This window comes from Trachypithecus francoisi, unplaced genomic scaffold, assembly GCF_009764315.1.
Source record: "Trachypithecus francoisi isolate TF-2019V2 unplaced genomic scaffold, Tfra_2.0 Lachesis_group2, whole genome shotgun sequence".
Taxonomy (NCBI): Eukaryota; Metazoa; Chordata; class Mammalia; order Primates; family Cercopithecidae; genus Trachypithecus; species Trachypithecus francoisi.
This window is the reverse complement of record NW_022681465.1, coordinates 114322277-114348607: the sequence shown is the minus strand read 5'-3', so window position 1 is coordinate 114348607 and position 26331 is coordinate 114322277. Positions and strand designations below refer to the sequence as shown.

At 50.8% G+C, this 26331-nt stretch overlaps 2 protein-coding genes across 11 annotated transcripts; one reads left to right on the top strand and one right to left on the bottom strand.

The window, feature by feature from the left end:
* Window positions 1-240: 240 nt before the first annotated feature.
* Window positions 241-4698, top strand: NHP2 (NHP2 ribonucleoprotein). Its single transcript, XM_033180195.1, has 4 exons — window positions 241-550; window positions 631-700; window positions 3147-3252; window positions 4320-4698. The coding sequence occupies exons 1-4, from the start codon at window positions 391-393 to the stop codon at window positions 4443-4445; spliced, it is 462 nt and encodes a 153-aa protein (XP_033036086.1). The 5' UTR covers window positions 241-390; the 3' UTR covers window positions 4446-4698.
* A 1102-nt stretch (window positions 4699-5800) lies between these two features.
* RMND5B (required for meiotic nuclear division 5 homolog B) lies at window positions 5801-24990 on the bottom strand. 10 transcript variants are annotated; one of them, XM_033180190.1, is made up of 11 exons: window positions 24512-24990; window positions 24194-24330; window positions 16098-16386; window positions 12298-12443; window positions 12034-12174; window positions 11290-11390; window positions 10907-11073; window positions 8087-8252; window positions 6734-6836; window positions 6486-6640; window positions 5817-6400 (listed from the first exon to the last, which is right to left on the bottom strand). In XM_033180190.1, exons 4-11 carry the CDS (start codon window positions 12400-12402, stop codon window positions 6337-6339), a joined length of 1002 nt encoding a protein of 333 aa, XP_033036081.1. In that variant the 5' UTR covers window positions 12403-12443; window positions 16098-16386; window positions 24194-24330; window positions 24512-24990; the 3' UTR covers window positions 5817-6336. The 10 variants fall into 10 exon arrangements, with proteins under 10 accessions (XP_033036075.1, XP_033036081.1, XP_033036079.1 ...); XM_033180187.1 differs by having other exon boundaries at window positions 5821-6400; window positions 16236-16386; XM_033180188.1 differs by having other exon boundaries at window positions 16236-16386; window positions 24194-24990.
* Window positions 24991-26331: the final 1341 nt, after the last annotated feature.

Genomic DNA, 26331 nt, shown 5'->3' with positions numbered 1-26331 from the left:
CATTCCCTCGGCTCCGCCCTAATCAGTTCCGCCCCGTCTCTTGACCTGTGCTTCCACCCACAACCACTTCTAAGTTTCTACTTACTGGCCTGTTGCAGGAACACAAAAATGGCAGGCCTGCCACATCAGGATCAAAGGTAATTAGTATTACAAATTAGTAATACTAATATATAGGGATGGCCCCGCCTATAGGATCATGACTCCGCCCCTCTCCGCTCTCCGTAGTTACGGAGCTGAGCATCAACGATTGGGCTGAGTCGGAGACCTCGTTTCCTGATTGGCCGCTTCTGTACGGCGGTTTCTCGCGCAGCTGATGACCTGGAAGTGATGCCTAAAGCTGTGGACCGCGTGGGCTCTCCTCCCTGGGACTAGGTTTTCGTGGCCGCTGCGATGACCAAAATAAAGGCAGATCCCGACGGGCCCGAGGCTCAGGCGGAGGCGTGTTCCGGGGAGCGCACTTACCAGGAGCTGCTGGTCAACCAGAACCCCATCGCTCAGCCCCTGGCTTCTCGCCGCCTCACGCGGAAGCTCTATAAATGCATCAAGAAAGGTGAGGCGGGAGCCGGCGTGGCCGGAATGGGGGCGCGGGTGGCGGGGCAAGGCCCCCGACCGACTCTTCTGTTGTTGCAGCCGTGAAGCAGAAGCAGATTCGGCGCGGGGTGAAAGAGGTTCAGAAATTTGTCAACAAAGGAGAAAAAGGGTAAGAACCCGCCTTCCTCTAGATTTTGCATTTCTAAACGTAAACGGAGAAATCTCTACTTAGTAGGTGCCCGTTAAAAAGGTTGACTCTGACCTAGCCCCATATACAGAAGCCAATCAAGCAGTCGGTAAAGTCCCTTTGGTATAATACCGATACATCACGTATGCGAGCTCAAAGTGAATTCCAAAGTGAAGCGAATCGTGTAAGCCAAGTTCCTTAGGGTAGACCCACCTTCATTAATTCAGGGACCTTCCTCCCCGGGCTCCGCTCCTTGCCTCAGATTACCTCGGGCCTCCGCCCTAATCCCTTCAGCCCCTAATCTCAGTCCTAGGGATGGCCCTTCTCCAGCTCTGTATTTAAGGAGCTGAGCGTTAACGTTTTTGTTTTTGAGATGGGTCTAGCTCTCACCGGGTTGGAGTGCAGTGGTGCGATCACAGCTCACCGCAGCCTCGTCCCCCTTGGGCTCAAGTGATCCTCCCAAGTAGCTGGGACCACTGGCTTGCGCCGCTATGCCTGGCTAATTGTTGTTGTTTTGCAGAGACAGAGGAGTCTCCCATGTTGCCCAGGCTGGTCTTGAACTCCTGGGCCCAAGGGATCCTCCTGCCTCGGCCTCCCGAAGCGTTGCGATTACAGGCATGAACCACCGCGCCTGGCAGCCTTAACTATTGAGTATACTCTTTTTCAGGCACTGTGCTGTGGGGGAAACAATGACATTCATTGATCAGATAATGACACACACACAAATAATTACACGTTGTGATAGCCATGAAGGAAAATGGCAGAGTGCAATGAGAATTACTTCTTCACCCCACTTTTCTTAATGGCATTTATCAAAGTTTGAAACTTATTTACGTTTTTCTTCCCTGTATCACCCTCTCAGGCCAGATGGTAAGCTCCTTCAGAACAGGGCCTCCTTGCTTTATCCCAAGAAGTGAAACTGTAGGTGCTCAAGAGCTCAATAATGTTGGGCACACTTGATGCTCAATGGCGTCTAACCTAGCTGGGGAGGGCACCTCAGGGCAAGTTTGCCTCAGCAGTCCCATTTGAGCTGAGCTCTTAAGACACAGGGATTAATTTGGAGGGGGGGGTGGGAGGATCCTACCAGAAGAAAGGGGCCTCAGGGCAGGAGAGGGTCTGGGGAGCAGAGGTGCTACCTTCTTAGGAGGCTTGTAGGCCACAGTAAATTTAGTTTTTATACTCAGTGCTTTGGAAGCTATTGGGGGTTAAAGCCAGGAATTGACATAATTTTTATTATTTTTTACACCCTAAGATTTTTCTGGCAGTTGAAGAAAGGATTAGAGAAGTACGAGTAGGTTTGGGAAAGTTCAGGTAGGAGACTGCTGTAGTCCTGGAGAGGTGATGGTGGAGACAGAGTTAGAGGGGACAGATTTGAAAGGACTTTTAGATGTGGAGAATGGGCAGGTATTGACAACTTCTAGGTTCTGGCATGCCCAGTTGGAGGGACAGAGGGCCTAATTTGAGATGTGAACAGTGGAGGAGGACCAGATTTGTGTAGAAAGATCACAAGCTTGGTTTTGGATAAGTTTTTGAGGTGCCGTAGAGACACATAACTTCCACCCCTCCCCACACCAGGAGAACTGTCAAATAGGCAGATGACTATAGGGGTTTGGAGCATGGAAGAGAGAGGGCCAGGCTGGAGATGGTAGGCAAATCTGGGCGTTTTCAGCACGCAGATGGCACTTGACCCCACAGCAGTGGCTCTGGTCAGCCAGGAAGAAGGTACTACGAAGGGGATGGCAGCCGAGGACAAGGCTGTGAGGAACACTCACAGTTAAAGGCGCTTAATAGACGGGGAGCCGGCAGAGGAGCGCTAGGTGTGGGGAAGAGCGCTGTCAGCTGAGGGCTCTGTTCTTGTGTCTGCCTGTTACCCAGCGTGGGAGAGGAGACTTTTCCTTCTGTGTCTTCAGGCTCCTGAGGCCCTTGCCCCTGAGTCTTGACACCTGGCCAGCTAGGAACCCTGGCAGAGGAGTCTCTGGCAAGCTTTCATTGCCTCACTGTCACTCTTGGGACAGAGCCCATGCTTCTTAGCCTGGTACCCAAGGCCTTGGAGGTGTCCCCTGCCAGTCTCTCTGGTGCCATTCTGATTCTCCCACCTCATGCTCTCCCCACTCCCAACCCCTCCATGGGCTGCCTGACACAGTCATCATTTAGCGTGCTGTTCAAGTATCAACTCCTAGTTGAAACCTTTTTTGACTCTCCAAAGAGAGCTGAGCTTATACACCTTGGCACCCATCCTGTACTTCACCTGTCCGAGCACTACTTCACTTTGATGGCACTTACATGTTACCAAGAGGTAGAGATCACCCCAGAAGAGTGCACTCATCAAACACAGTTTTCTCTCTCCCTAAGACCCAGCCCAGGGCAGCACTTACAACTGAAAGGAGGAGGGAGCAAAGCCAGAAATGACTGTTTTCTCTCATTTCAGGATCATGGTTTTGGCAGGAGACACACTGCCCATTGAGGTATACTGCCATCTCCCAGTCATGTGTGAGGACCGAAATCTGCCCTATGTCTATATCCCCTCAAAGACGGTAAGGAGCACATGGCCCCCTGACCTTGCTCAGCACTGGGGTGTCTGGGATCATCTGCCATAGCAGAAGAGTATAGGACAGAGCCAGGAGTGTTGGAGCTAAGACAGACCTGGATGGATTCTCGGCTCCATGTCTTCTTAGTTTTGGGACTACAGATGAGTTACCCCTTGCATTTCAGTTCCCATCTTATAAAATGGGAATCCTAGCCCAGGCGCTGTGGCTCGCACCTGTAATCCTAGTGCTTTGGGAGGCCAAGACAGGAGGATCAGTTGAGGACAGTAGTTCAGGAATAACCTGCGCAACAAAGTGAGACTCCATCTCTACCAAAAAAAATTGTTTAAATTAGCTGGGTGTGGTGGCACATGCCTGTAGTCCTAGCCACTTGGGAGGCTAAAGCGGGAGGATCACTGGAGCCCAGGAGTTCGAGGCTGTAGTGAGCCATGATCATACACCACCACACTCCAGACTGCATGATAGAGTGAGGCCCTGTCTGGGAAAAAAAAAAAAAAGGCTGGGGGGTGGATCTTGGGTACCTACAGTATCACTTGTTGGGATAAAGCAGGGAGAGCCCCTGTTTTGAAGGAACTTACTGTTTGGCCTAAGGGTAAGAACCGAAGTCAGTTCTCTGTGGACTATGAGAATAAAAAGAGATAGATGTGAGTAGATGTATGTGAGTAAGCTTTGTAAGCTAAGATGTTTCACCCAGTGTTAGTCCTGTTAGATGGGTTTAGGCTCAGGGGGACCTGTAGCTGTCCTGATCTTACATAGCAGGGGCCAGATCTGAGGCACAGGAAGTGAGGGATGGCAGGGACCGGGACAGCCCCTGTTGGACTGGAGCCCTTTCATAGCTGTCATGTGGGAATGTAGGCCGTGTGTGGCTAGACCATGCCTTGAAAGTCTGATTGAGTTTAAATGATGGCAACCAATTCAAGATGCTTTTAAATAGAACATGGACCAAAGAGAACATGGTTGTGGGACAGATTAGGCTGGTGGGTCATCAGTTGGTCACTTCTGGCATACAGGTTGTACAGCCTTTTTTCCAAACAGCACTTCTTTCCTCTCTGTAGGACCTGGGTGCAGCCGCAGGCTCCAAACGCCCCACCTGTGTGATAATGGTCAAGCCCCATGAGGAGTACCAGGAGGCCTACGACGAGTGTCTGGAGGAGGTGCAGTCCCTGCCCCTACCCCTATGAGGGGCTCCGGGAGCACCTGGGCACCTGCCGCTGGGAGCTACTGGGCTGGCAGTGGGACGACTGGCTGTCCTCCTGCCCACACACACTGACTGCATCTTCCCAGTTCCCCAAGGCACACCTTCTTCCCAGGCAGCTCTAACAGCCCTTTCATGAAGGTAATGCCAGTCTTCTGTCCCTCAGTGCCATTTCCTGTAGAACTAAAGGCTGTTCCAAGAAAGTGGGGTGGGGAAAGTAAATGCTAAGACTAAAATGTGGTGAGTCTGTGGGTGTTTTCTTAAGCAGCAGCTGCTGGTTGGGCCAGCGAGTTGGTGGGCAGGAAGAGTGAAGCAGTCTTCCTCACCAGAGAGCCCGAAGGACTCAGGGTTCTGTGCTAATGCTCAGCTGCCTGGGGCCAGGTGCTTTGGCTCATGCTGAGAACTGATCCTGCTGCTACCCCAGCGCTTTCAACTCCCTCTTCCAGGGTAGATGGGGGCTGTGAGGTAAGGCAGGGGGCCCAGACCCACTTCATGGAAGCCTAAAGCCCCCACATGAGGAACACCCCCATTCCTAACTTTCCCCCAGGAGCCTTAAATGCCACAGTGAAGCTTATGGAAACAATTTATCCACCCACACAGCAAATTTTAAATAGGAATATGAAGCTAAAATGCATCCCCCCAGGCTATCCCTCTTGCTTAACATAATGGCCTTAGTAACCCAATTTCTTCAAACATTTTAGACTCGGGGCCCCTTACTGCTGTCAGAGGCCCTGCACAGGACTCAGTATACACAGCAACCAAGTTCAGGCACCCTGGAGTAAACTCACAGGACTCAGCATACACAGCAAGCAAGTTCAGGCACCCTGGAGTAAACTCACAGGACTCAGTATACACAGCAAGCAAGTTCAGGCACCCTGGAATAAACTGCACAGACCTCAGCATACACAGCAACCAAGTTCAGGCACCCTGGAATAAACTGCACAGACCTCAGCATACACAGCAACCAAGTTGAGGCACCCTAGAATAAACTGGAAATAGCTTGGGCTTGAGGGTCAGATCTGGTTAAAACTCCAAGCTGTCTCCTTTCCAAGCTGTGAGCCTGTTGTGCAAGTTATTTCATTTTCCTGAATCCCATTACACGGATTTCTCCCATGGAGGTAATAAGATCTGGTAATGGGTATGTGTAAAAGCACGTTGCCCGGGGTCTGACATCTAAGCTCCCCACAGTCAGGGCTGCAAGCTGGGTTCTTTCTGCCTGGACCCTGGACACCTGCTGGCCATGTTTCTGTGTGCAGCAGCCACCAGGCCGCGCCCAGTACCTGTGTGTGGTAGACATGTGGTCATAATTTGTCTGTGAGGCTAAAGGTTGGCCAGGAGAAATGAGAAGGGCAGCGAATATGTTTGTTCCAAGTTATAAAACAACGGCATTCCATTCTAACTGGGACTATTTACAGTGGGAGATGGTTCATACTGTTGAGGCTGTACAGTGGGAGGAAGAGGTGGGCCACCGCTGGACACCCTTGGGCCGAGGGGCAAGGGTGGACGTAGCATTGGCATGGCAGCAAGAGACTTGGCTGAGGGCAGGGGTGGAAGGATGTCTACTGCTGAAGACCAAGTCCCTTGCCACTCTGTCAGCTGCTACTAAGTCAAGGGCAAATAAAAACAGGAAGAGACAGCAGGAGCACAGAGGCCAGCTTCGCCCTTTCCTTATGCCATGGAGCCAGCCACCAGGTGTGGGCTGGTCCATCTCCCTCCGCAGTCTCTGCCAAAGGGCTGCTCCAGCCCTCCCCTCAGCGGAACTCCTCAGCCAGGTGCTCTGAAACCAACCACAGTCCACGGAAGCTAACCACCCAACTGAGACAGACCCAGGCTCCCAGGTGAAAACCCCTTTCAACACCATTCCTTCCAGGTAGGAATCAGAATATGATGCGTTTCCCATCTGCCGGGTTCTGCTCCATGGGACAGTAGGGACACTTCAGCCTGTAAAGGGAGGAGAACCAAGAATGTTTCAGGGGTGGCCATTAGGAGAGCCAAGCCAAGGTGGAGTAGAGCACAAGGAACTTACTTTCCTCCATTAATGAGCTTATTGAGTGCATCTCGGGAGATAACATGGCCACAGATGAGCTTGATGGGAGGGTTGGAATCTGACGTCTGCTGGCGGAGGATGGGGCAAGCGAACACGGAGTGGTACCAGCACTTCATGCCTAGTTCAATCTCAATCTGGGAAGGGCAGCAAAGGAGGTGAGTTCCACTTCCTGTCATGGCTGTCCTCCCCAGTGCCTCTTGCCCACGATTCCCTGGGCCAGGTCTCACCGGTAACTCGTCCTTGTGACTCCAGACCCCAGTGCACTGCCTTTGCTCAATCACAGCCTTGATGTTCATCAACATGGGCAGCGCCACACAGCCAGAGGCAAAGCTGCAGACAAGGAACAGAGGCTAGAGTGGCTCAGACCACAGCAGACAGGCGACAGGGCCAGCACACCATGCTTCAGCATGGACCTTGAGACCGGGCTCTAAAATGGTGCATGGTCCTCAAAGATCCCTCACATTGTTCATAAGGTGCCACATAATGTACTTATGTGTGTCTGACTCTAGAGACTCATTCGAATGCACCCCAAAATTTTAGCATCTACAGGGAAGACTTCCTATAGCTCTAGGGGCAGATATCTGCTCATTCTAATGACTGAAAAGTCCTTGGTGTGACTAGGGGGACAGTGAGCAGTTCCAAAGGGGGCCCCAGCCTGCCTATAGGATGCACCCTGCTGTGTAGTCATAATACGTCTTTATAATGGTGGCTACCAACTAGGCCGCCTAACAAATGGAGGCTGGGGTTCCGTTCTCATGACAACTGCATGGGGAAAGGAGCCTACTGGCTGGAACCTCAGATGCTAAATACTCTACAATGCACAGGGTAGTCCTGCACAGCACAATCATCCTAAGGTGCTGATGTTGTTCTTGCTGGGAAATAACATTCTATAACCTGAATCCACGGTCACAAATTAGATGAGTGTGGAATCAGTCCACTATATTGAAGTGCTGTATTCAGACTCCATAAACAGTCTAAATACACAGTAACAACTGTCCACTGTGGTGGAGTGTGTGGTTCTGGGGTCAGGTCCAAGTGCCCCTTATTCCCTGTGAGGCCTTGGGCAAGTGAGTGCACATCTTGACTCTCCATTTCTTCCAACTGTAGAATGAGGATGACAGTGGCTGTCCCTCCCAGGGTTGCTGAGCTGTGAGGGAGGTGTCTGAGCAGCAGTGTTGAATACATGTTACTCAACCACTCACATCTCCCCTGAAGGCAAGTGGTAGTGAAGACATGAGGTCATGAGGAAGGCAGGCTGCAGAGGGGCGTGGGCCAGCTGGGAAGGTCTTGCTGTGATCCAGGGTGAGGTGCAAGAGAGGCAAGGACCTCATTCAGGAGACCTTACAAAATGGGAACCGTGACCATGCCACTGACCTCATGGTGACCTCGGGCCATAACTCTTCCTAGTCTCAGTTTAACTGTAAAATCAGGTAATTCCTCTCCTGAAGAATGACTAAGAAAGCCAGTTTCGGTCTCTGAAAGCACTGAGCACTGTTCCTGGCACATGGCAGTGCCTTGGCAAAATGATGATTCCCTCTCTACCCTCCCACTTGTGCTGTCCTCACGGGGCTGGGTTGTACCTGACGCTAAGGGGGGACTCCACAGAAAGCCCCAGCAGGGAACAGGCGTCCCGGGTAAAGGTCTCACAGATCTCTGCCCAGTGGCTGTTGTCCAGCAGGTGGCAGTAGGGTGACTTCTCCAAGCCCAGCCGCAGGTACACCAGACTGCCCATCATCACCTGGATCTCTACAAGGCAACCAGCCTTCCCAGCTGGCCCACGCCCCTCTGCAGCCTGCCTTCCTCATGACCTCATGTCTTCACTACCACTTGCCTTCAGGGGAGATGTGAGTGGTTGAGTAACATGTATTCAACACTGCTGCTCAGACACCTCCCTCACAGCTCAGCAACCCTGGGAGGGACAGCCACTGTCATCCTCATTCTACAGTTGGAAGAAATGGAGAGTCAAGATGTGCACTCACTTGCCCAAGGCCTCACAGGGAATAAGGGGCACTTGGACCTGACCCCAGAACCACACACTCCACCACAGTGGACAGTTGTTACTGTGTATTTAGACTGTTTATGGAGTCTGAATACAGCACTTCAATATAGTGGACTGATTCCACACTCATCTAATTTGTGACCGTGGATTCAGCTCAGGGGGTGCAGGGCTCTGGGTCCACCCCAAGTGGGCGGCAGGACTGTGCAGCATCATATACTGAGCCCAGCGGCTCCCAAGCCCCCAAGCACACTGAGCAGGGATGAAAATGCCCTCAGGCAAATGTGACTGTAAAACCCATTGGGGAGGTTGAGGTCCAGGCTGCTTCTGCAGGACAAGAACAGGCATTACCTACATGGAATCGGGAAGGAGGACAGTTCTTTTCCAGTTCTCTTTCCTCCCCAACTGCATCAAGGATCAAATAAGTCCTCAGGTTGGCACTGGTGTCTCCACACTAATCTCCATTTAGAGTAACCCCAGGTTAAGAGCTTTGAAGAGACAGCAGTATGTAGCTAAAACTTAAATCATGGCTTGGGGCCGGGCGTGGTGGCTCACGCCTCTAATTCTAGCACTTTGGGAGGCTGAGGTGGGTGGATCACATGAGGCCAGGAGTTTGAGACCAGCCTGGCCAACATAGTGAAACCCCGTCTCTACTAAAAAATATAAAAATTAGCTGGACGTGGTGTCAGGCACTTGTTTTTTTTTTTTTTTTTTTTTTTTGAGACGGAGTCTTGCTCTGTTGCCAGACTGGAGGGCTGGAGTGCTGGAGTGCAATGGCGCAATCTCAGCTCACTGCTACCTCCGCCTCCCACGTTCAAGTGATTCCCCTGCCTCAGCCTCCTGAGTAGCTGGGACTACAGGCGCCTGCCACCACACCTGGCTAATTTTTTGTATTTTTAGTAGAGATGGGGTTTCACCATGTTGGCCAGGATGGTCTTGATCTCTTGACCTCATGATCCACCCGCCTTGGCCTCCCAAAGTGCTGGGATTACAGGAGTGAGCCACTGTGCCTGGCCAGTGTCAGGCATTTGTAATCCCAGCTACTCAGGAGGCTGAGGCAAGAGAATCGCTTGAACCCGGGAGGTGGAGGTTGCAGTGAGCCAGGATCACGCCACTGCACTCCAGCCTGGGCGACAGAGTGAGACTTTGTCTCATAAATAATAAATAAAATCATGGCTTGGTTTACATATTTATTTTGAGATAAAATTTTAATAAATATGAGTGGAACTAAAAAAGCAAGTTAGTACAGGTTACTACACGTAAGCATAGGTGAGACTCAGATTCCAGGTCTGGAAATTCTGGCATGACAGGAAGAGTGCTCAATTGAGTCTGTTTTATTTTCCTTTTTGTAGAGATGGGAGCAGGGGCAGGGCTTCGCCATGTTGCCAAGGCTGGTCTCCAGCTCAAGTAATTCGCCCCTTGCTTTGGCCTCCCAAAGTGCTGGGATTACAGGCATGAGCTATCGCGCCCAGACAAGTTTCTTTTGTTTTCTTTTGAGATGGAGTCTCACTCTGTTGCGCAGGCTGGAGTGCAGTGGCGCGATCTCGGCTCGCTGCAAGCTCCGCCTCCCGGCTTCATGTCATTCTCCTGCTTCAGTAGCTGAGACTACAGGCCCCTGCCACAACGCCTGGCGTTTTTTGTATTTTTAGTAGCTACGGGGTATCACCGTGTTAGCCAGGATAGTCCTGATCTCCTGACCTTGTAATCTGCCCACCTCGGCCTCCCAAAGTGCTGGGATTACAGGTGTGAGCCACCGCGCCCGGCCTTTTTTTTTTTTAAAGGACTTTTCCATAGGCCAACCAGGTCAGGGAGGCACACGAGGCAGAACAGGTGGGGCTCTGAGTGTGGTGTGGTGCACAGCAGGCACAAGGACCCTGGGTGGTCTGCGCTGAAGCTATAAACTAAAGGTATGGCCAGGCGCAGTGGCTCATGCCTGTAATCCCAGCACTTTGGGAGGCCGAGGCGGGCAGACCACCTGAGGTCAGGAGTTCGAGACCAGCCTCTACATGGAGAAACCCATCTCTACTAAAAATACAAAATTAGCCAGGCGTGGTGGTGCATGCCTGTAATCCCAGCTACTCGGGAGGCTGAGGCAGGAGAACTGCTTGAACCCAGGAGGCAGAGGTTGCGTTGTGCCAAGATCGCGCCATTGCACTCCAGCCTGGGCAATAAGAGCGAAACTCCGTCTCAAAAAAAAAAACAAAAAAAACAAAAAAAACTAAAGGTATGGCAGATGTGAGAGAGGAGGAGCCTAGAATTCATCCTGGACACAATGAGGGGTCAGAGAAGTTTCTTGTTGGGAAGAGGCATCTGCATGGGCTCAGGGACTGGAGCCTGATGTAACCCACCATATCCAGACATGTATCAGACCAGGCAGCACAACCCCAGCCCCCTGGGCACTCACCCCGCTGGTGCAGCCGAGCAAAGGGCTGGAAGTGCCGAGCATAGCTGAGGGCCTCCAGCTGCTTCTCCGGGCCTCCTGCCAGGAGGCGGATGAAGTGCAGTCGGTGCAGCTTGAACTCCAGGGAGCTGTTGAGTTCCAGCAGGCGCTGCCTGTGGGAGACAGCCCATCTGGGAAGAAAGGGGCCAGTTTAGTGTAGAGCTGGTGGGGGCTAGGACCTGAGAGCCAGGACCTGAGAAGAGGGCCCCAAAAGCCTGTGTGAGGCTCTTGAGACAGGGCTGGAGGCAAGTCAAGTACATCTGGGTGAACTGAAGACCACAGTCAAGCCCTGTGCCCTGAAAGGTCAGAGAGCAGAGTGCTGCTGGCCCACCCAAGGGCCTCCTTACTCCAGCGCAGGACCCAGGTCTTGTTCGTGCAGGGCTTCCAGGATTCGATTCAACTCTAGGAAAGGCTGCTTGAAATCCAAGTCCACATTCAGCGTTGATTCCTACAAGGAGAGAGAGAAGAGATCCCACCACTGCAAGATGGTGTTTCCAAAGTTCTCTGCTGTGCACATAATAACAGCTCACCCGCCAAAGATAGGCCAGAGACAGCTGGGCTTTGCTTGAGGAGCTTGGTCTCCTGCCAGCCACTTGGGCCTCTCTTGTTCCCATCTCAATCCTGGGGAAGCTGAGTATGACATGCTGACCTCCAGAGTGCGGACTGCAAACCCCACCCCACAACTGTAGCAGTGGAGACAGTCCCCAGGCTACGCACTGAGTTGCATGGTGAGAAAATTATTCCTCTTCAATCCTCCTAGTACAGTAGGGAAAATCTTTACTTTGACCACCAGTGTGTCTTTAACACCTAACAAGTACTACTTTGTCATTTCACTCATCTATCTCCCTTTTCAATAAAGGGATATGAGGCCTCAGCTCTGAACCCTGGCTGGCAACCAACTCTAACTAGAAATGCGTAACTTCTCTTTTCATCATACACGTTTTTAAAGCTACCTTCTACTTCTGGCAGAGGCGCTGATTTCCTTTAGGAAATAAGCGGATTTGAAGAATGGCAGGGACTTCATATACTGAAAACTAGCAGGTGAAAGGCAGAGCAGGCAGGTTGTCAGTGCCCGCCCGGCCCGGCTGTACCTGGCACAGCTCCTCGGCCACACTGAGCATGCCCTGCTGGTACAGGTGTTCCACGATGGCCATCTGCAGGATCTGCTGCTGCTGTTCCCGCGCGTCCCACACCGCATCTGACACAACACCACAGATCTCAGAGTCGAAGTTCTGACAAAGGAGGACAGACAGGGCCTGGTGATGCGGGCACTCTTGCTGGCTCTCCTTCGAGTCCTTGTACATCCCAGCTTCAGGGTACTCCCAGCCCAGGCCTGGAGCCAGCCACATGCTCACCCTGTCAATGGCTTTGCCCACTCGGGATACACTGCTGTGAATGTCCTTATGGTCCGAAGCCAGTTTCTGCACCGTATCTTTGATCTTCCGGCAGCATTGTGACATCACCAGAGAGAGGGTGGCTGAGAGAGGGGTCCCCTGGAGGGCTGCAGAGAAAGTGGAATAAGGACACAGAGGAGGCAGACTGGGGCACCTGCCTTGGCAGCAGACCTTAGCTCTGCCTCCTCTATTCTAAATACCAGCCCCATGACCCAGGAGGCAGCCCTAAACGCCAGGGCGAGAGAACTAGCTTCTCTTCCAGGTCCTGCCACTTTTGAACTGTCTGACTTGGAACTGGTCAAATGGGAAAAGCCAGTTCACCTCTGGGAGCCTTCATTTCCTCATCTGTAAAATTATAGTGAAATGAAGATGATTTGGCACTTATGATGGGTCAAGTGTTTATTTTAACTCACGGACTATAGCATGCATAGGATTCTGTTTAACTGTGAAGTTAAACATAGAGTTACCACAGGATCCAGCAATTCCACTCCTAAGTATACACCAAAATAAATAAAAACATATGTCCACACAAAAACTTGTAAGTGGGCCGGGCGCGGTGGCTCAAGCCTGTAATCCCAGCACTTTGGGAGGCCGAGACGGGCGGATCACGAGGTCAGGAGATCGAGACAATCTTGGCTAACACGGTGAAACCCCGTCTCTACTAAAAATACAAAAACTAGCCGGGCGAGGTGGCGGGCGCCTGTAGTCCCAGCTACTCTAGTCCCAGCTACTCGGGAGGCTGAGGCAGGGGAATGGCGTAAACCCGGGAGGCGGAGCTTGCAGTGAGCTGAGATCCGGCCACTGCGCTCTAGCCCGGGCGACAGAGCAAGACTCCGCCTCAAAAACAAAAACAAACAAACAAAAAAACTTGTAAGTGAATATTCATAGCAGCGATATTTATAATAGCCCAAAGGTGGAAACAACCCAAATGTCCATCAGTTAGTGGAAGAACATGGCACATCCATACAACGGACCATCATTCAGCCATAGAAAGGAATGAAGTGCTGATACAGGCTACAACAGAGACAAGCCTTGAAAACATCATATTAATCAAAGAAGCCAGACACAAAAGGCTACATGTGACATGATTCCTTTTATATGAACTGTCCAAAATAGGCAGATCTATAGAGACAAAAAAGAGATTAGCGGTTGCCAGAGGCTAGGGAGAGGGAGGAATGGAGAGATAGTTAATGGGTTAGGTTTCTTCTGGGGTGATGAAAATGTTCTGAAATTAGATAGTGGTGAAGATTGTACAATTCTGTAAATATGCTGAAAACCACTGAGTTGTACTTTATTTTTAAAATTTTCATCTATGTATGTATGTATGTATGTATTTATTTGAAGACCGGGTTATGAGACTGGCTAATACTTGTATTTTTGGTAGACGGGGTTACCATGTTACCCAGACTGGTCTCGAACTCCTAGACTCAAGCAATCTACCTGCCTCAGCTTCCCAAAGTGCTGGGACTACAGACATGAGCCACCATGCCCATCCAGAGTTGTACTTTATTTATTTATTTGGATACAGAGTCTTGTTCTGTCACTCAGGCTGGAGTGCAGTGGCGCAATCTTGGCTCACTGCAACCTCTACCTCTCGAGTTCAAGCGATTCTCCTGCCTCAGCCTCTCGAGTAGCTGGGATTAGAGGTGTGCGACACCACGCCCAGCTAATTTTTGTATTTTTAGTAGAGACAGGGTTTCATCATGTTGGCCAGGCTGGTCTCCAACTCCTGACCTCAGGTGATCCACCTGCCTCAGCCTCCCAAAGTGCTGGGATTACAGGCATGAGCCACTGCACCTGGCCAGAGTTGTACTTTAAAAGAGTGAGTTTAATGGTAAGTGAATTGTAGCTCAGTTTTTAAAAAAGACATAGGAACCAGGGACTCCCTCTGGTCAGACCTAAGACAGTTTGAACATTACATTAAATAACCGTAATGGATTATAACCTATTGAATACAATAAGAATATGAGTGTGAAGTGATAATAATGAAAAGAGAAGGGAAAGCTTTACAGTTGAATGCCAACTAATAAATGTATAAAGAATGACAAAGCAGGAAAAATCACCATGTTGCAGACAGCTTAGTAATAATTCACACAACAATCATTAATGGATAGTAAAACTAGTAGAGGCTGAAATTCGGTAAAGAGCAGGACATTTATATGGTATCAAAGTATCTCCCCCCACATACCACCTGTTGTGGTTTTTTTTTTTTTTTTTTTTTTGAGACAGTCTCGTTCTGTCACCCATGCTGGAGTGCAGTGGTGCGATCTTGGCTCACTGCAACCTCTGCCTCCTGGGTTCAAGCGATTCTCATGCCTCAGCCTCCCAAGTAGCTGGGACTACAGGCATGTGCCACCATGCCTGGCTAATTGGTTTTGCCATGTTGACCAGGCTGGTCTCGACCTCCTGGGCTCAAGTGATCTGCCCGCCTCAGCCTCCCGAAGTGCTAGGATTACAGCCCACAAACTATTTAGTGATTACAAAGAAAAATTAGGAACTTTACAGTGGAAAAATTTAGCAGATACCATCTTAACTAAGTGATCAAAGGGAAGATCAGGCCAGGTGCAGTGGATCATACTCCCAGCACTTTGGGAGGCTACATGGAAGGATCACTTGAACCCAGGAGTTCAACACCACCCTGGGAGACCCCATCTCTACAATAAAAAAAAAATTAGCTGGGCGTGGTAGTGTATTGCTGTGGTCCCAGCTACTCCTGAGGCTGAGGTGGTAGGATCACTTGAGCCCAGGAGGTCAAGGCTACAGTGAGCCAAGATCACGCCACTGCACTCCAGCCTGGGCAACAAAGTGAGACCCTGTCTCCAAAATAAAAGTGAACAACAGCAGTAATGCAATAAACCAACATCTCGTGTCTTCCAGTGTGATGCACTGAGAAACGTATCACTTCTGAAGTACTCCTGCCAAAAATGCAAAACCTAAGTAATGAGAAAACATCAGACTACTCTAAATTGAGAGATGTTCTGCAAAATTGGTTTTAATGCTTCAAAAATACCAATGTCATGAAAGATAAAGGAAGACAGAAGAAATGTCCCAGGTTAAAAAAACTAAAGATTAGACAGGAGAAACAAAATGAAGTGTGTGATCTTGGATTGGTTCCTGGACTGGAAATCAAAATGCTTTATGAAAATTCCTGGGACAGCCAGGCATGGTGGCTCACACCTGTAATCCCAGCACTTTGGGAGGCCAAGGCAGGTGGATCACCTGAGGTCAGGAGTTCGAGACCAGCCTGGCCAACGTGGCAAAACCCCATCTCTACTAAAAATACAAAAAAAAAAAAAAAGAAAGCCAGGCATGGTGGTACAGGCCTATAATCCCAGCAACTTGGGAGGCTGAAGCAGGAGAATCACTTGAACCTGGGAGGCAGAGGTTGCAGTGAGCCAAGATTGCACCATTGCACTCCAGCCTGGGCAATGAGAGCAAAACTCTGTTTCAAAAAAAAAAAAAAAAAAAATCCTGGAACAATGGCAAAATTGAAATGTGAACTACATTGGCTGGGTGTGGTGGCTCACCCTGTAATCCTAGCACTTTGGGAGACTGAGGCAGGAGGATCACTTGAGGTTAGGAGTTCAAGACCAGCCTAGGCAACACAGACACTGTCTCCACACACACACAAATTATAAAATGAAAAGAAAAAAAGTTAAAAATAGAAAAGTAAGTTGAAAACAAAATGTAAATGGGAATCATCTCAGGTAAATTAATCATTTCTGTTGGGCTTTTTGAAATAGTTCAGAGACTGTCATTACCCGGTTTCAAGGAGGCCTAGAGATGCTGGTACCAACATCCTCATCATCGTCCTTCCGGAACCCTGTCACTCAGTAGCTTCGGGTCTCCCATGTCCTCAGGGAGGCTGTCGCAGGGCACTTGCAAGGGTGGCCACCCACCTGCGCTGGCTAGCTCAGCCCGCAGCTGGCCCACGTAGTGCAGCAGCTCCTCCAGGCTCTGCTCGCAGTGCTGCCCGTAGGTCAGGAACTTCTGCAGGACCTTGTCCAGCTCTCTCTCCACGCACGCACACTGCTCCATGGTGGCCTCAGCCTGGGGAGGGTCAGCTGGGTCAGGCCCCATCTGGGCCACGGTGGCCACATGGCCGGCAGGGTGCTCAGACCCCCTCTTCAGATCCCTCTCACCATTCCCACATCATGTATCAATGTTCCCTGCTTACCAAAACATAGGTTTGTAACATCCCATCTCCTCACCCCACTGGGGTGCCCAGTGGAGGATGCAGGCTGGTGTGAGGACAGGGTTTTTCTGAATCATGATGAGAAAATTATTCCATTTTCAACTCTTTTCATGCCTTAATCTTTGTTCATTCTCTTTTAAATCAGAATACAGAGCAGGCCTCACAGAGCCCTTAGCTGGCAATACTATCTAACTAGAAATCCACATACTGCATAACGTCATATTACACGTATGTATTTTCTTTTTTTTGAGACAGGCTTTTGTTCTGTTGCCCTGGCTAGAGTGCAGTGGCACAATCTCAGCTCATGGCAACCTTGACCCCCTAGGCCCAAGGGATTCTCCCACTTCGGCCTCCTGACTAGCTGGGACCACAGGAATGTGCTTCCACACCTGTCTAATTAAACATTTTTTTTTGTAGAGACGGGGTCTCCCTGTGTTGCCCCGGCTGGTCTCCAACTCCTGGGGCTCAAACAATCTTTCTGCCTTGGCCTCTCAAAGTGCCAGGATTATAGGCATAAGCCACCATGCCTGGCCCATGTATTTTCATAGAGTCATTATGGCCACATTCTTACAGTTAAAGGAACTGCTTTTCCACGTACTATAGTAACATAAGCCATAAAGGCCGTCCTTGAGTGGCTGATATTTGGAAACACAGCTTGGGGAATAACTGCCAACCATGCCGGCCTGACGGGCTTGCCTACCACCCCTGCCTCACCCTCACCCGCTGCGCACCTGAGGACAGGCACAGAACCCTTGCTCTCTCATAGCCCCGTGTCCTGGTACATGCTGCTTCCTCACCTGGCCTGCTCTCCATCACCCTTACCTCCTCGTCACCCTTACCTCCTCGACTACTTGAGAGGCTGGCCCATCACCTCTGAGTTAGCTCAGACGTCAGCGTCTTCAGCAGCTGTCTCTACCCTGTGCCCATCTAGCTCCCTCTACTCTCACTTTGCACTCTTCTATTTCAGTTTTGGTCACTGGGCCTGCCTCCCCAACCAGACCAGAACCTCTCTTGCTGCAACACAACCTTCCCTCCTCATTATACCATTGAAAGAAAGTTGACTTTTCTTGTCCTAGCTCCTCTCCCTACCACTGGGGCTTCCTTCTTTGTCCTTTCTACCCTGGGCCACTGCTCCTTTCCATTTCAGAGCAGCCTTTGACACTGAACATGTGGGCAAATCTCAGAATGTCTGTGGCACAGCTGATTTCCTTCCCCATCCTTCCATCTATGAGATTTGAAATGAGAGGGTTCTGTCATGTTTCCCTCTGAAAGATTCAAATCTAGCCCAGTGCCCATTCTCAAGAAGGGTACGGAGGAACATCAGAAAGAGAAAGAGAATCTTATGTCCAAGGTGACCACCAAGATCTTCCCAGTTTCACAGGCTCTCTTCACTCGTTCCCACCAGCATGAGTCCCGGCCTCAGCACCTGGGCCCATCTGTAGCCACTGTCACCCAACCTGACAGGGAACAAGTGACAGTGAAATGGCACCCAGGGCCTTGGGGGCTGTGTTTATTCCCTCTTTCCTTACAGCTAATGCTATTACACTGGAATCTATAGTCACGGAGTCCAGAAGCTAAGCCACCCCCCCATCCCCTCTGTACAAACATCCTGCAACTGGATGTGACCCATTATGGCAAAATATAACAGGGTCTCCTATCTGAAATGATGTAATTATTATGATTGCTATTATTAACAGCTGACATTCCAAATAGGAGCCTGTTATGTGCCAGGCACTGTTCTAATGACTGCATACATTAATTCATTTACCTAATGCTCACGAAAACACTATGAGGTACATACAATGATTAGACCCACTTTGCAGATGAGAAAATGAGACAAAGATTAAATCAGTTGCCCAAGGTCAGGCATCTGGGAAGTGGAGGAGCTGGGAACTGAAGCCAGACAGTCTGGCTCTGACCTGGGAGTCCTTCTCTAAGTACTTCACATCACAGGCACTCCCAGGACCAGCTTCACAGGCCACTGTTTCACCAGGAAAGGAAAGCAGCAAATATCTGTGTTGGAATGAGTGTACAGCAACCATTAATGATGACGAGAAACAGAAAATTAACCAAGAGCTCATGAGAATGATCAACTAGGGAAGATGGCAGGACACTAGAATGTTGGCCAAGAGTGTCTGGGAACTAGAATCACAATTTTTCAAAAATAAACATATCAAACATTTTGATATATTTATCAAAAATAAACATGGCTCAAAAAAGCCAGGACCTCATGAAGGTCAAACAATCCGGCCCTGTCAGACCCCAAGAGCTACCAGGCTTATCAAAGGCAAGCTCAAATCAGCATCTGGAAATTGTATTTACTACACTTGATCTTAGCCAAAAGGCAATAAAATTGCCTTTATGAGAAGCAATAAAATTGTATTTACAAAGTTGAGGAAGGAAATGGGTACAGGATTGCATTGTGGCAAGGAGTAGGAAACAATCTAGGGACCTCATCACTAGAGGAATCAAGTAAGTAAGTAAAATGGGCCGGGCGCGGTGGCTCAAGCCTGTAATCCCAGCACTTTGGGAGGCCGAGACGGGCGGATCACGAGGTCAAGAGATCGAGACCATCCTGGCTAACACAGTGAAACCCCGTCTCTACTAAAAATACAAAAACTAGCCGGGCGAGGTGGCGGGCGCCTGTAGTCCCAGCTACTCGGGAGGCTGAGGCAGGAGAATGGCGTAAACCCGGGAGGCGGAGCTTGCAGTGAGCTGAGATCCGGCCACTGCACTCCAGCCCGGGCGACAGAGCGAGACTCCGCCTCAAAAAAAAAAAAAAAAAAAAAAAAAAAAAAAAAAAAAAGTAAAATGTGGGGGATGCATCTATGGAAACCTGTGGAGCATTTAGAAAGTGCGTCCCAAATATACCCAGAGCAACATCACTAAGATCCACACATGGCACTGAGGTGGAAAAAAATGAGGTCTAGGCAGAATCCATTTATGCAAATTAAAAATATATGCAGCCAGGCATGGTGGCTCACGTCTGTAATCCCAGCACTTTGGGAGGTTGAGATGGGAGGATCACGAGGTCAGGAGATGGAGACCATCCTGGCTAACACGGTGTTAGCCAACAGAAACCCCGTCTGTACTAAAAGAATACAAAAAATTAGCCAGGTGTGGTGGCGAGCACCTGTAGTCCCAGCTACTCGGGAGGCTGAGGCAGGAGAGTGATGTGAACCCGGGAGGTGGAGCTTGCAGTGAGCCGAGACAGCACCACTGCACTCCAGCCTGGGAGACAGAGCAGCACTCCGTCTCAAAAAAAAAAAATTATATATATATATATGCATGCATATAGGCCAGGAGCAGTGGCTCGCATCTGTAATCTCAGCATTTTGGGAGGTCAAGGCAGGCAGACTGCTAAGCTCAGGAGTTCGAGACTAGCTTGGGCAACATGGCAGATTTACCTGGGCATGGTGGCACATGCCTGTGGTCCCATCTACTCAGAAGGCTGAGGTGGGAGGGAGGATTGCTTGAGCCCGGGAGGTCAAGGCTGCAGTGAGCCATGATTATGCCACTGCACTCCAGCCTGAGCAACAGAGTGAGACCCTGTCTCAAAAAAAACAAAAAGAAGATATACACCAAACACATCAGAATGGTTTCCTGTGGTGAGAAGAGGGGGGAAGAATAGGGACAAAAGGGAATATAAATACAAAGGAGAAAAAGGCCCTGCATGGACCAGTAAGTGTCACACTGAGGAGTGTGATTAACTGAGTAATTTTTTTGTTTGTGTTTTTTGGAGGCAGTCTTGCTCTGTTGCCCGGGTTGGAGTACAGTGGCACTAGCTTGGCTCACTGGCAACCTCCACCTCCCGGGTTTAAGCAATTCTCATGCCTTGGTTTCCCAAGTAGCTGGGATTACAGGTGTGCCACCACACCTGGCTCATTTTTTTTTTTTTTTTTCATTTTTGTATTTTTAGTAAAGACGGGGTTTCGCCATTTGGGCCAGGCTGGTCTCAAACTCCTAGCCTCAAGTGATCCACCTGCCTTGGCCTCCCAAAGCGCTGGGATTACAGGTGTGAGCCAAATCACCTGGCCAAATTTTTAAAAATAAAATAAGTGAACTGAGAAAACAGAACTGTTTGCAGGTATTCTATCCAAAAAATCCAGGAAGTTAATTCAGTCTGTCCAGAGCAAGCCACTCTGCCTGAATCATAGTCAGTCATCTTCAGCAGGCACAAGGAATTGTGTTTGTCTTTGACAAACCTCATGATTAATAGAAGTACTGATGATTGAAATTCCATGTCCACTGGTCCTAAGCCTTCCTCCCCAAGGTCTCACATATACAGATATTATCCACCAGGACGACCCTCCGAAACACACACCAGATCCTGTTACCTTGTGCCCAACATTGCCATGGTTGACATATAAGCCCTTTGCAATTACATATTTGCTTCCTTTGCACAAGTTGTTCCTATTTTTAGTGTGCCCTCTGCACTTCTTTGTATAGAGTACGTAAGCTGTAGTTAAATTATCACCTCCCCTTGAGTCCTCAGTGAAATCTCCCTGCCTCTTTTTCTGCTTCATAACCTGGCAGGAGTGGCCATACCACACCCATCTGAGTCCTCAGCCACTGCAGCACAATAACAGCCTGTCCACGTCGGCCTCCCGCATTGGTCTGTGAGCTGCTCAATGGCTGGAGTGCAGTCTTGTCCATTCTCCCGCTCAGTGCCCAGATCAGGGCCTGGTCCATGGCAGATGCTCAGTAAACATTTGTTGATTGGGGCTGGGCGCGGTGGCTCACGCCTGTAATCCCAACACTTTGGGAGGCCGAAGCGGGCAGATCATGAGGTCAGGAGATTGAGACCTTCCTGGCTAACACGGTGAAACCCATCTCTACTAAAAAAACACAAAAAATTAGCCGGGCATGGTGGCGGGCGCCTGTAGTCCCAGCTACTCGGGAGGCTGGAGCAGGAGAATGGCGTGAACCCTGGAGGCAGAGCTTATAGTGAGCCAAGATCGTGCCACTGCACTCCAGCCTGGAAGACAGTGCGAGACTCCGTCTCAAAAAAAAAAAAAAAAAAAAAAAAAAAAAATTGGCGGGCGCGGTGGCTCAAGCCTATAATCCCAGCACTTTGGGAGGCCGAGACGGGCGGATCACAAGGTCAGGAGATCGAGACCATCCTGGCTAACACGGTGAAACCCCGTCTCTACTAAAAAATACAAAAAACTAGCCGGGCGACATGGCGGGCACCTGTAGTCCCAGCTACTCAGGAGGCTGAGGCAGGAGAATGGTGTAAACCCGGGAGGCAGAGCTTGCAGTGAGCTGAGATCCGGCCACTGCACTCCAGCCTGGGCCACAGAGCGAGACTCTGTCTCAAAAAAAAAAAAAAAAAAAAATTTGTTGATTGGCCAGGCGCAGTGGCTCACGCTTGTAATCCCAGCACTTTGGGAGGCTGAGGCAGGTGGCTCACCTGAGGTCAAGAGTTTGAGACCAGCCTGACCAACATGGTGAAATCTCATCTCTACTAAAAATACAAAAATTACCCAGGTGTGGTGGCGCTGCCTGTAATCCCAGCTACTCGGGAGGCTGAGGCAGGACAATTGCTTGATCCCGGGAGGTGGAGGTTGCAGTGAGCCAAGACCACATCATTGCACTCCAGCCTGGGCAACAAGAGCAAAAACTCCATCTCAAAAAAAACAAAAACAACAACACATTTGCTAATTAAATGACACATCCATTTCGTAACTTCGCCCTAGAGAGCCTGAGCTCAAACGTGTAGGAGTGGGTAGAAAGAGACATGAGTGAAATATTAAAATCTCCATGAAGGCATGCATGGAGGTTTATCCTGGAGTATTTAGCATCCTGAAACAAGGGGCTCCTGTGCAGGGAGAAAAGAAGTTTGAGCAAATCACAAAGGTCCCTTTTGCCTGACAAAGATTAGACAACCTCCATTGACTCAATTTTTTTTTTTTTTTTTTTTTTTTTTTGTTGAGACGGAGTCTTGCTCTGTCGCCCAGGCTGGAGTGCAGTGGCCGGATCTCAGCTCACTGCAAGCTCCGCCTCCCGGGTTTACGCCATTCTCCTGCCTCAGCCTCCCGAGTAGCTGGGACTACAGGCGCCCGCCACCTCGCCCGGCTAGTTTTTTGTATTTTTAGTAGAGACGGGGTTTCACTGTGTTCGCCAGGATGGTCTCGATCTCCTGACCTCGTGATCCGCCCGTCTCGGCCTCCCAAAGTGCTGGGATTACAGGCTTGAGCCGCCGCGCCCGGCCCATTGACTCAATTTTTAACGCTTTTTTTTTTTTTTTTTTTTTGAGGCAGGGTCTCTTCAGTTAATAGGATTGCTTAAAAATTAAAAAAAAAAAAAAAAAAAAGAGAGAGACAGGGTCTCAATCTGTTGCCCAGGCCAGAGTGCTGTAGTACAATCAGGGCTCACTGCAGCCTCGACCTCCTGGGCTCAAGTGATCCTCCCACCTCAGCCCCCCACCCCAAGAAGCTGGCACTACAAGTACACCATGTAGTCCCCCCATGAACACTCCTGAGTTTATGACACATTTAATTGGTCCATGTGGGGCCTTTTCTCCTTGGTATTTATTTATGTATTCCCTTTTGTCCCTATTCTTCCCTCTCTCCTTTTCCCTCTCTCCTCACCACAACTCGCTAATTTTTTTGTTGTTTGTTTTTGAGATGGAGTCTCATGGCACGATCTTGGCTCATTGCAACCTCCGCTTCCCAGTTTCAAGCGATTCTCCTGCCTCAGCCTCCTAAGTAGCTGGAATTACAGGCACCTGCCACCAGACTGGTTTTTTGTATTTTTAGTAGAGATGGCGTTTCACCACGTTGGCCAGGCTGGTCTTGAACTCCTGGCCTCAAGTGATCCTCCCGCCTCGGCCTTCCAAAGTGTTGGGGTTACAAGCGTGAGCCACTGTGCCCGGCCTAATTTTTTGGAGAGACAGGGTTTCACCATGTTGGCCAGGTTGGTCTTGAAGTGCTGAGCTCAAGCCATCTGCCAGCCTCAGCCTCCCAAAGTGCTGGAATTACAGGCGAGAACCACCGTGCCCAGCCAATTCTTAGACTTTTGCAGCTGCCACCTCCATCTATTCTCTACCCTACATGTCACTCCTCTTCTTAAAAACCAAAAGATTTCCACTGTACTTGGAAAAAACTCCACATTCCTTTCTATGCCCTACAAGCTCTACGTGAGGAAACCCTAACTCTCCGACCTCATCTCCTACCACTCTTTCCCTTTCTTACCATACTCCAGCCACACTAGCTTTCTTTCTGTTCCCTGACTATACTCCCAGTTGATTTCTGCCCCGGGGCCTTCGCACTGGTTGTTCCCGCTGCCTGGACCACTCTCTCCCCCTATCTTCCTATACCTTCCTCCTAATTTGGGTCTCAACGCAAATGTCACGTCTTCAGAGACGCTCTGCTAGACCACAGTATCTAATGCTGACCCCTCTGCCCCACCCTCACACCAGTTACCCTGTCACATCGCCCTCTTCCATTTTTTTTTTTTTTTTTTTTTCACCACACAGCCCTACTTGAAGTGTCTTTCTTTTCTCATTAACCAAAACTGGAGGGAGGAAAAAGCCCATCCTTTTCCCTGGACAGCAGCGTCTACTGGGAGTTTGACCCGCATTAACATGCAAACGACAGGAAACTCCTAGTCATCCTTCCAAAGCCCCTGCCCCAAAGCCCTGCCGAGCCCCGTGCGCACCTGCTCACCTCCGACCCACCGCGGTCGCACGAGGACGGGACGTTTGAGTCCGAGCTACTCCCCCGGCTGAGGCGGCTCTTCGGGGGCTGGGCCGGGACCTGAGTCTGGGACTCCAGCTCCCGGCCCGGGGCCGATAACTGAGAAGAGAACAAGCCCAAGGGCAGATTGTCCGGGGCTTAGTCGTGGGTAGCAGGGAATCCGGAGAAGGCTGGGACCCGGGAGGCCGGCCGAGCTTTCCCCGCCGCGCGCCTCAGCTCCGCCGGCCGCCGTGCCCGCCCTCGGCCCGCACCTGCCGGCCCCAAGCCCGCACGCTCTCACCTCGCCCCGCAGCACCGGCCCCGGCTTCCGGCGCCACTGTCATCGGAACCGGAAGCCACGGCGGTCGATCAGCGGCCCGGGCCCGCCCACTGGCGGTTTCGTGGAGGGGTGGCCGTCCCACGAGCCCGCAGCTTTGCGTGCGGCCGCCGAGCCTCCCCGCCGCGCGTGCCGAGTGGAGTCACCCGCGGGAACAGGGCGATGGCCAGAAAAGCCGCGCCTGTAGTCCTCTGGGGGGTCACTCCTGGTCGCCTCCAGGTTCCGAGTCCCTCCGGCCCGGCCGCGGGCCTCCCAGTCGGCGGAAGCCGCTGGCAGCGACCGCTCCTCGCCGGCGGGCGGGTTCCGCACCCGGCAGAGGAGGCGTCGGCCCCGCACTCAACCCAGCGCCCGGCTCCCGGGTCAGAAGCCCCAAGTGGTTACGCCTACAGCGCTGCCCGCCCAGCTCAGTGACGGCCGCGCGGGGGCCGTGAGGGGCGGTAGCTGGGCTGTGCCCGCTGTGGTCCCGCGGTGCGCTCTTGAAATATCAAGTGGTGCTTAAAAAAGAGAAAACTCCAGGTCGGGCGCGGTGGCTCACGCCTGTAATCCCAGCACTTTGGGAGGCCGAGGTGGGAGGATCACGAGGTCAGGATATCGAGACCATCCTGGCTAACACGGTGAAACCCCGTATCTACTAAAAATACAAAAATTAGCCAGGGGCGGTGGCGGGCACCTGTAGTCTCATAGTCCCAGCTCCTCGGACGACTGAGGCAGGATAATCGCTTGAACCCGAGAGGCGGAGGTTGCAGTGAGTCGAGGTCATGCCATTGCGCTCCAGCCTGGGCGACAAAGCGAGACTCCGCTTCAAAAAAACAGAAAACTCGTCTTTCCCGTCCCGGCCTTGCTGGTCCCCATGTCCCGAACTTAATCTTCCCATTGGGTATTCAACAGAATTCGGTTCTGCGGACGAGGGGGTCCAGCCCTACCCTGCCGTCCTCTGTTGGTCGCTGTCCTGGGGAAGGGGGGAAGGGGAGAAGATGGGACCTGCCCATCCTTCCTAGGGAGGAAGGGTGAAGGTTAGGGAGGAGAGAACAGGCACTGACCCCAAACCCAAGACCGGACTGAATTTTCTTTTTCTTCTTTCTTTTTTTTTTTTTTTTTTTTTTTTTTTGAGACGGAGTCTCGCTCTGTCGCCCAGGCTGGAGTGCAGTGGCCGGATCTCAGCTCACTGCAAGCTCCGCCTCCCGGGTTTACGCCATTCTCTCGCCTCAGCCTCCCGAGTAGCTGGGACTACAGGCGCCCGCCATCTCGCCCGGCTAATTTTTTGTATTTTTTTAGTAGAGACGGGGTTTCACCGTGTTAGCCAGGATGGTCTCGATCTCCTGACCTCGTGATCCGCCCGTCTCGGCCTCCCAAAGTGCTGGGATTACAGGCTTGAGCCACCGCGCCCGGCCTCTTCTTTCTTTTTTTGAGATGAAGTCTTGCTTGGTTGCCCAGGCTGGAGTGCAGTGGTGTGATCTCGGCTCACTGCAACCTCCACCTCCAAGCTTCAAGCGATTCTCCTGCCTCAGCCCCCTGAGTAACTGAGACTACAGGCATGCTCCACCATGCCCGGCTAATTTTTGTTATTTTTAGTAGAGATGGAATTTTGCCATGTTGGCCAGGCTGGTCTGGAACTCCTGACCTCAGGTGATCCGCCCACCACAGCCTCCCAAATTGCTGGGATTACAGGCATGAGCCACCGCACCCAGCCCCAGATTGAATTTTCTATCCTTCCAGACCCTCTGCTCTGAAGGGAAAGAGTAAAGAAGTCCCCACTCCTCCTCAGACCTCAGATGCTGAGACTA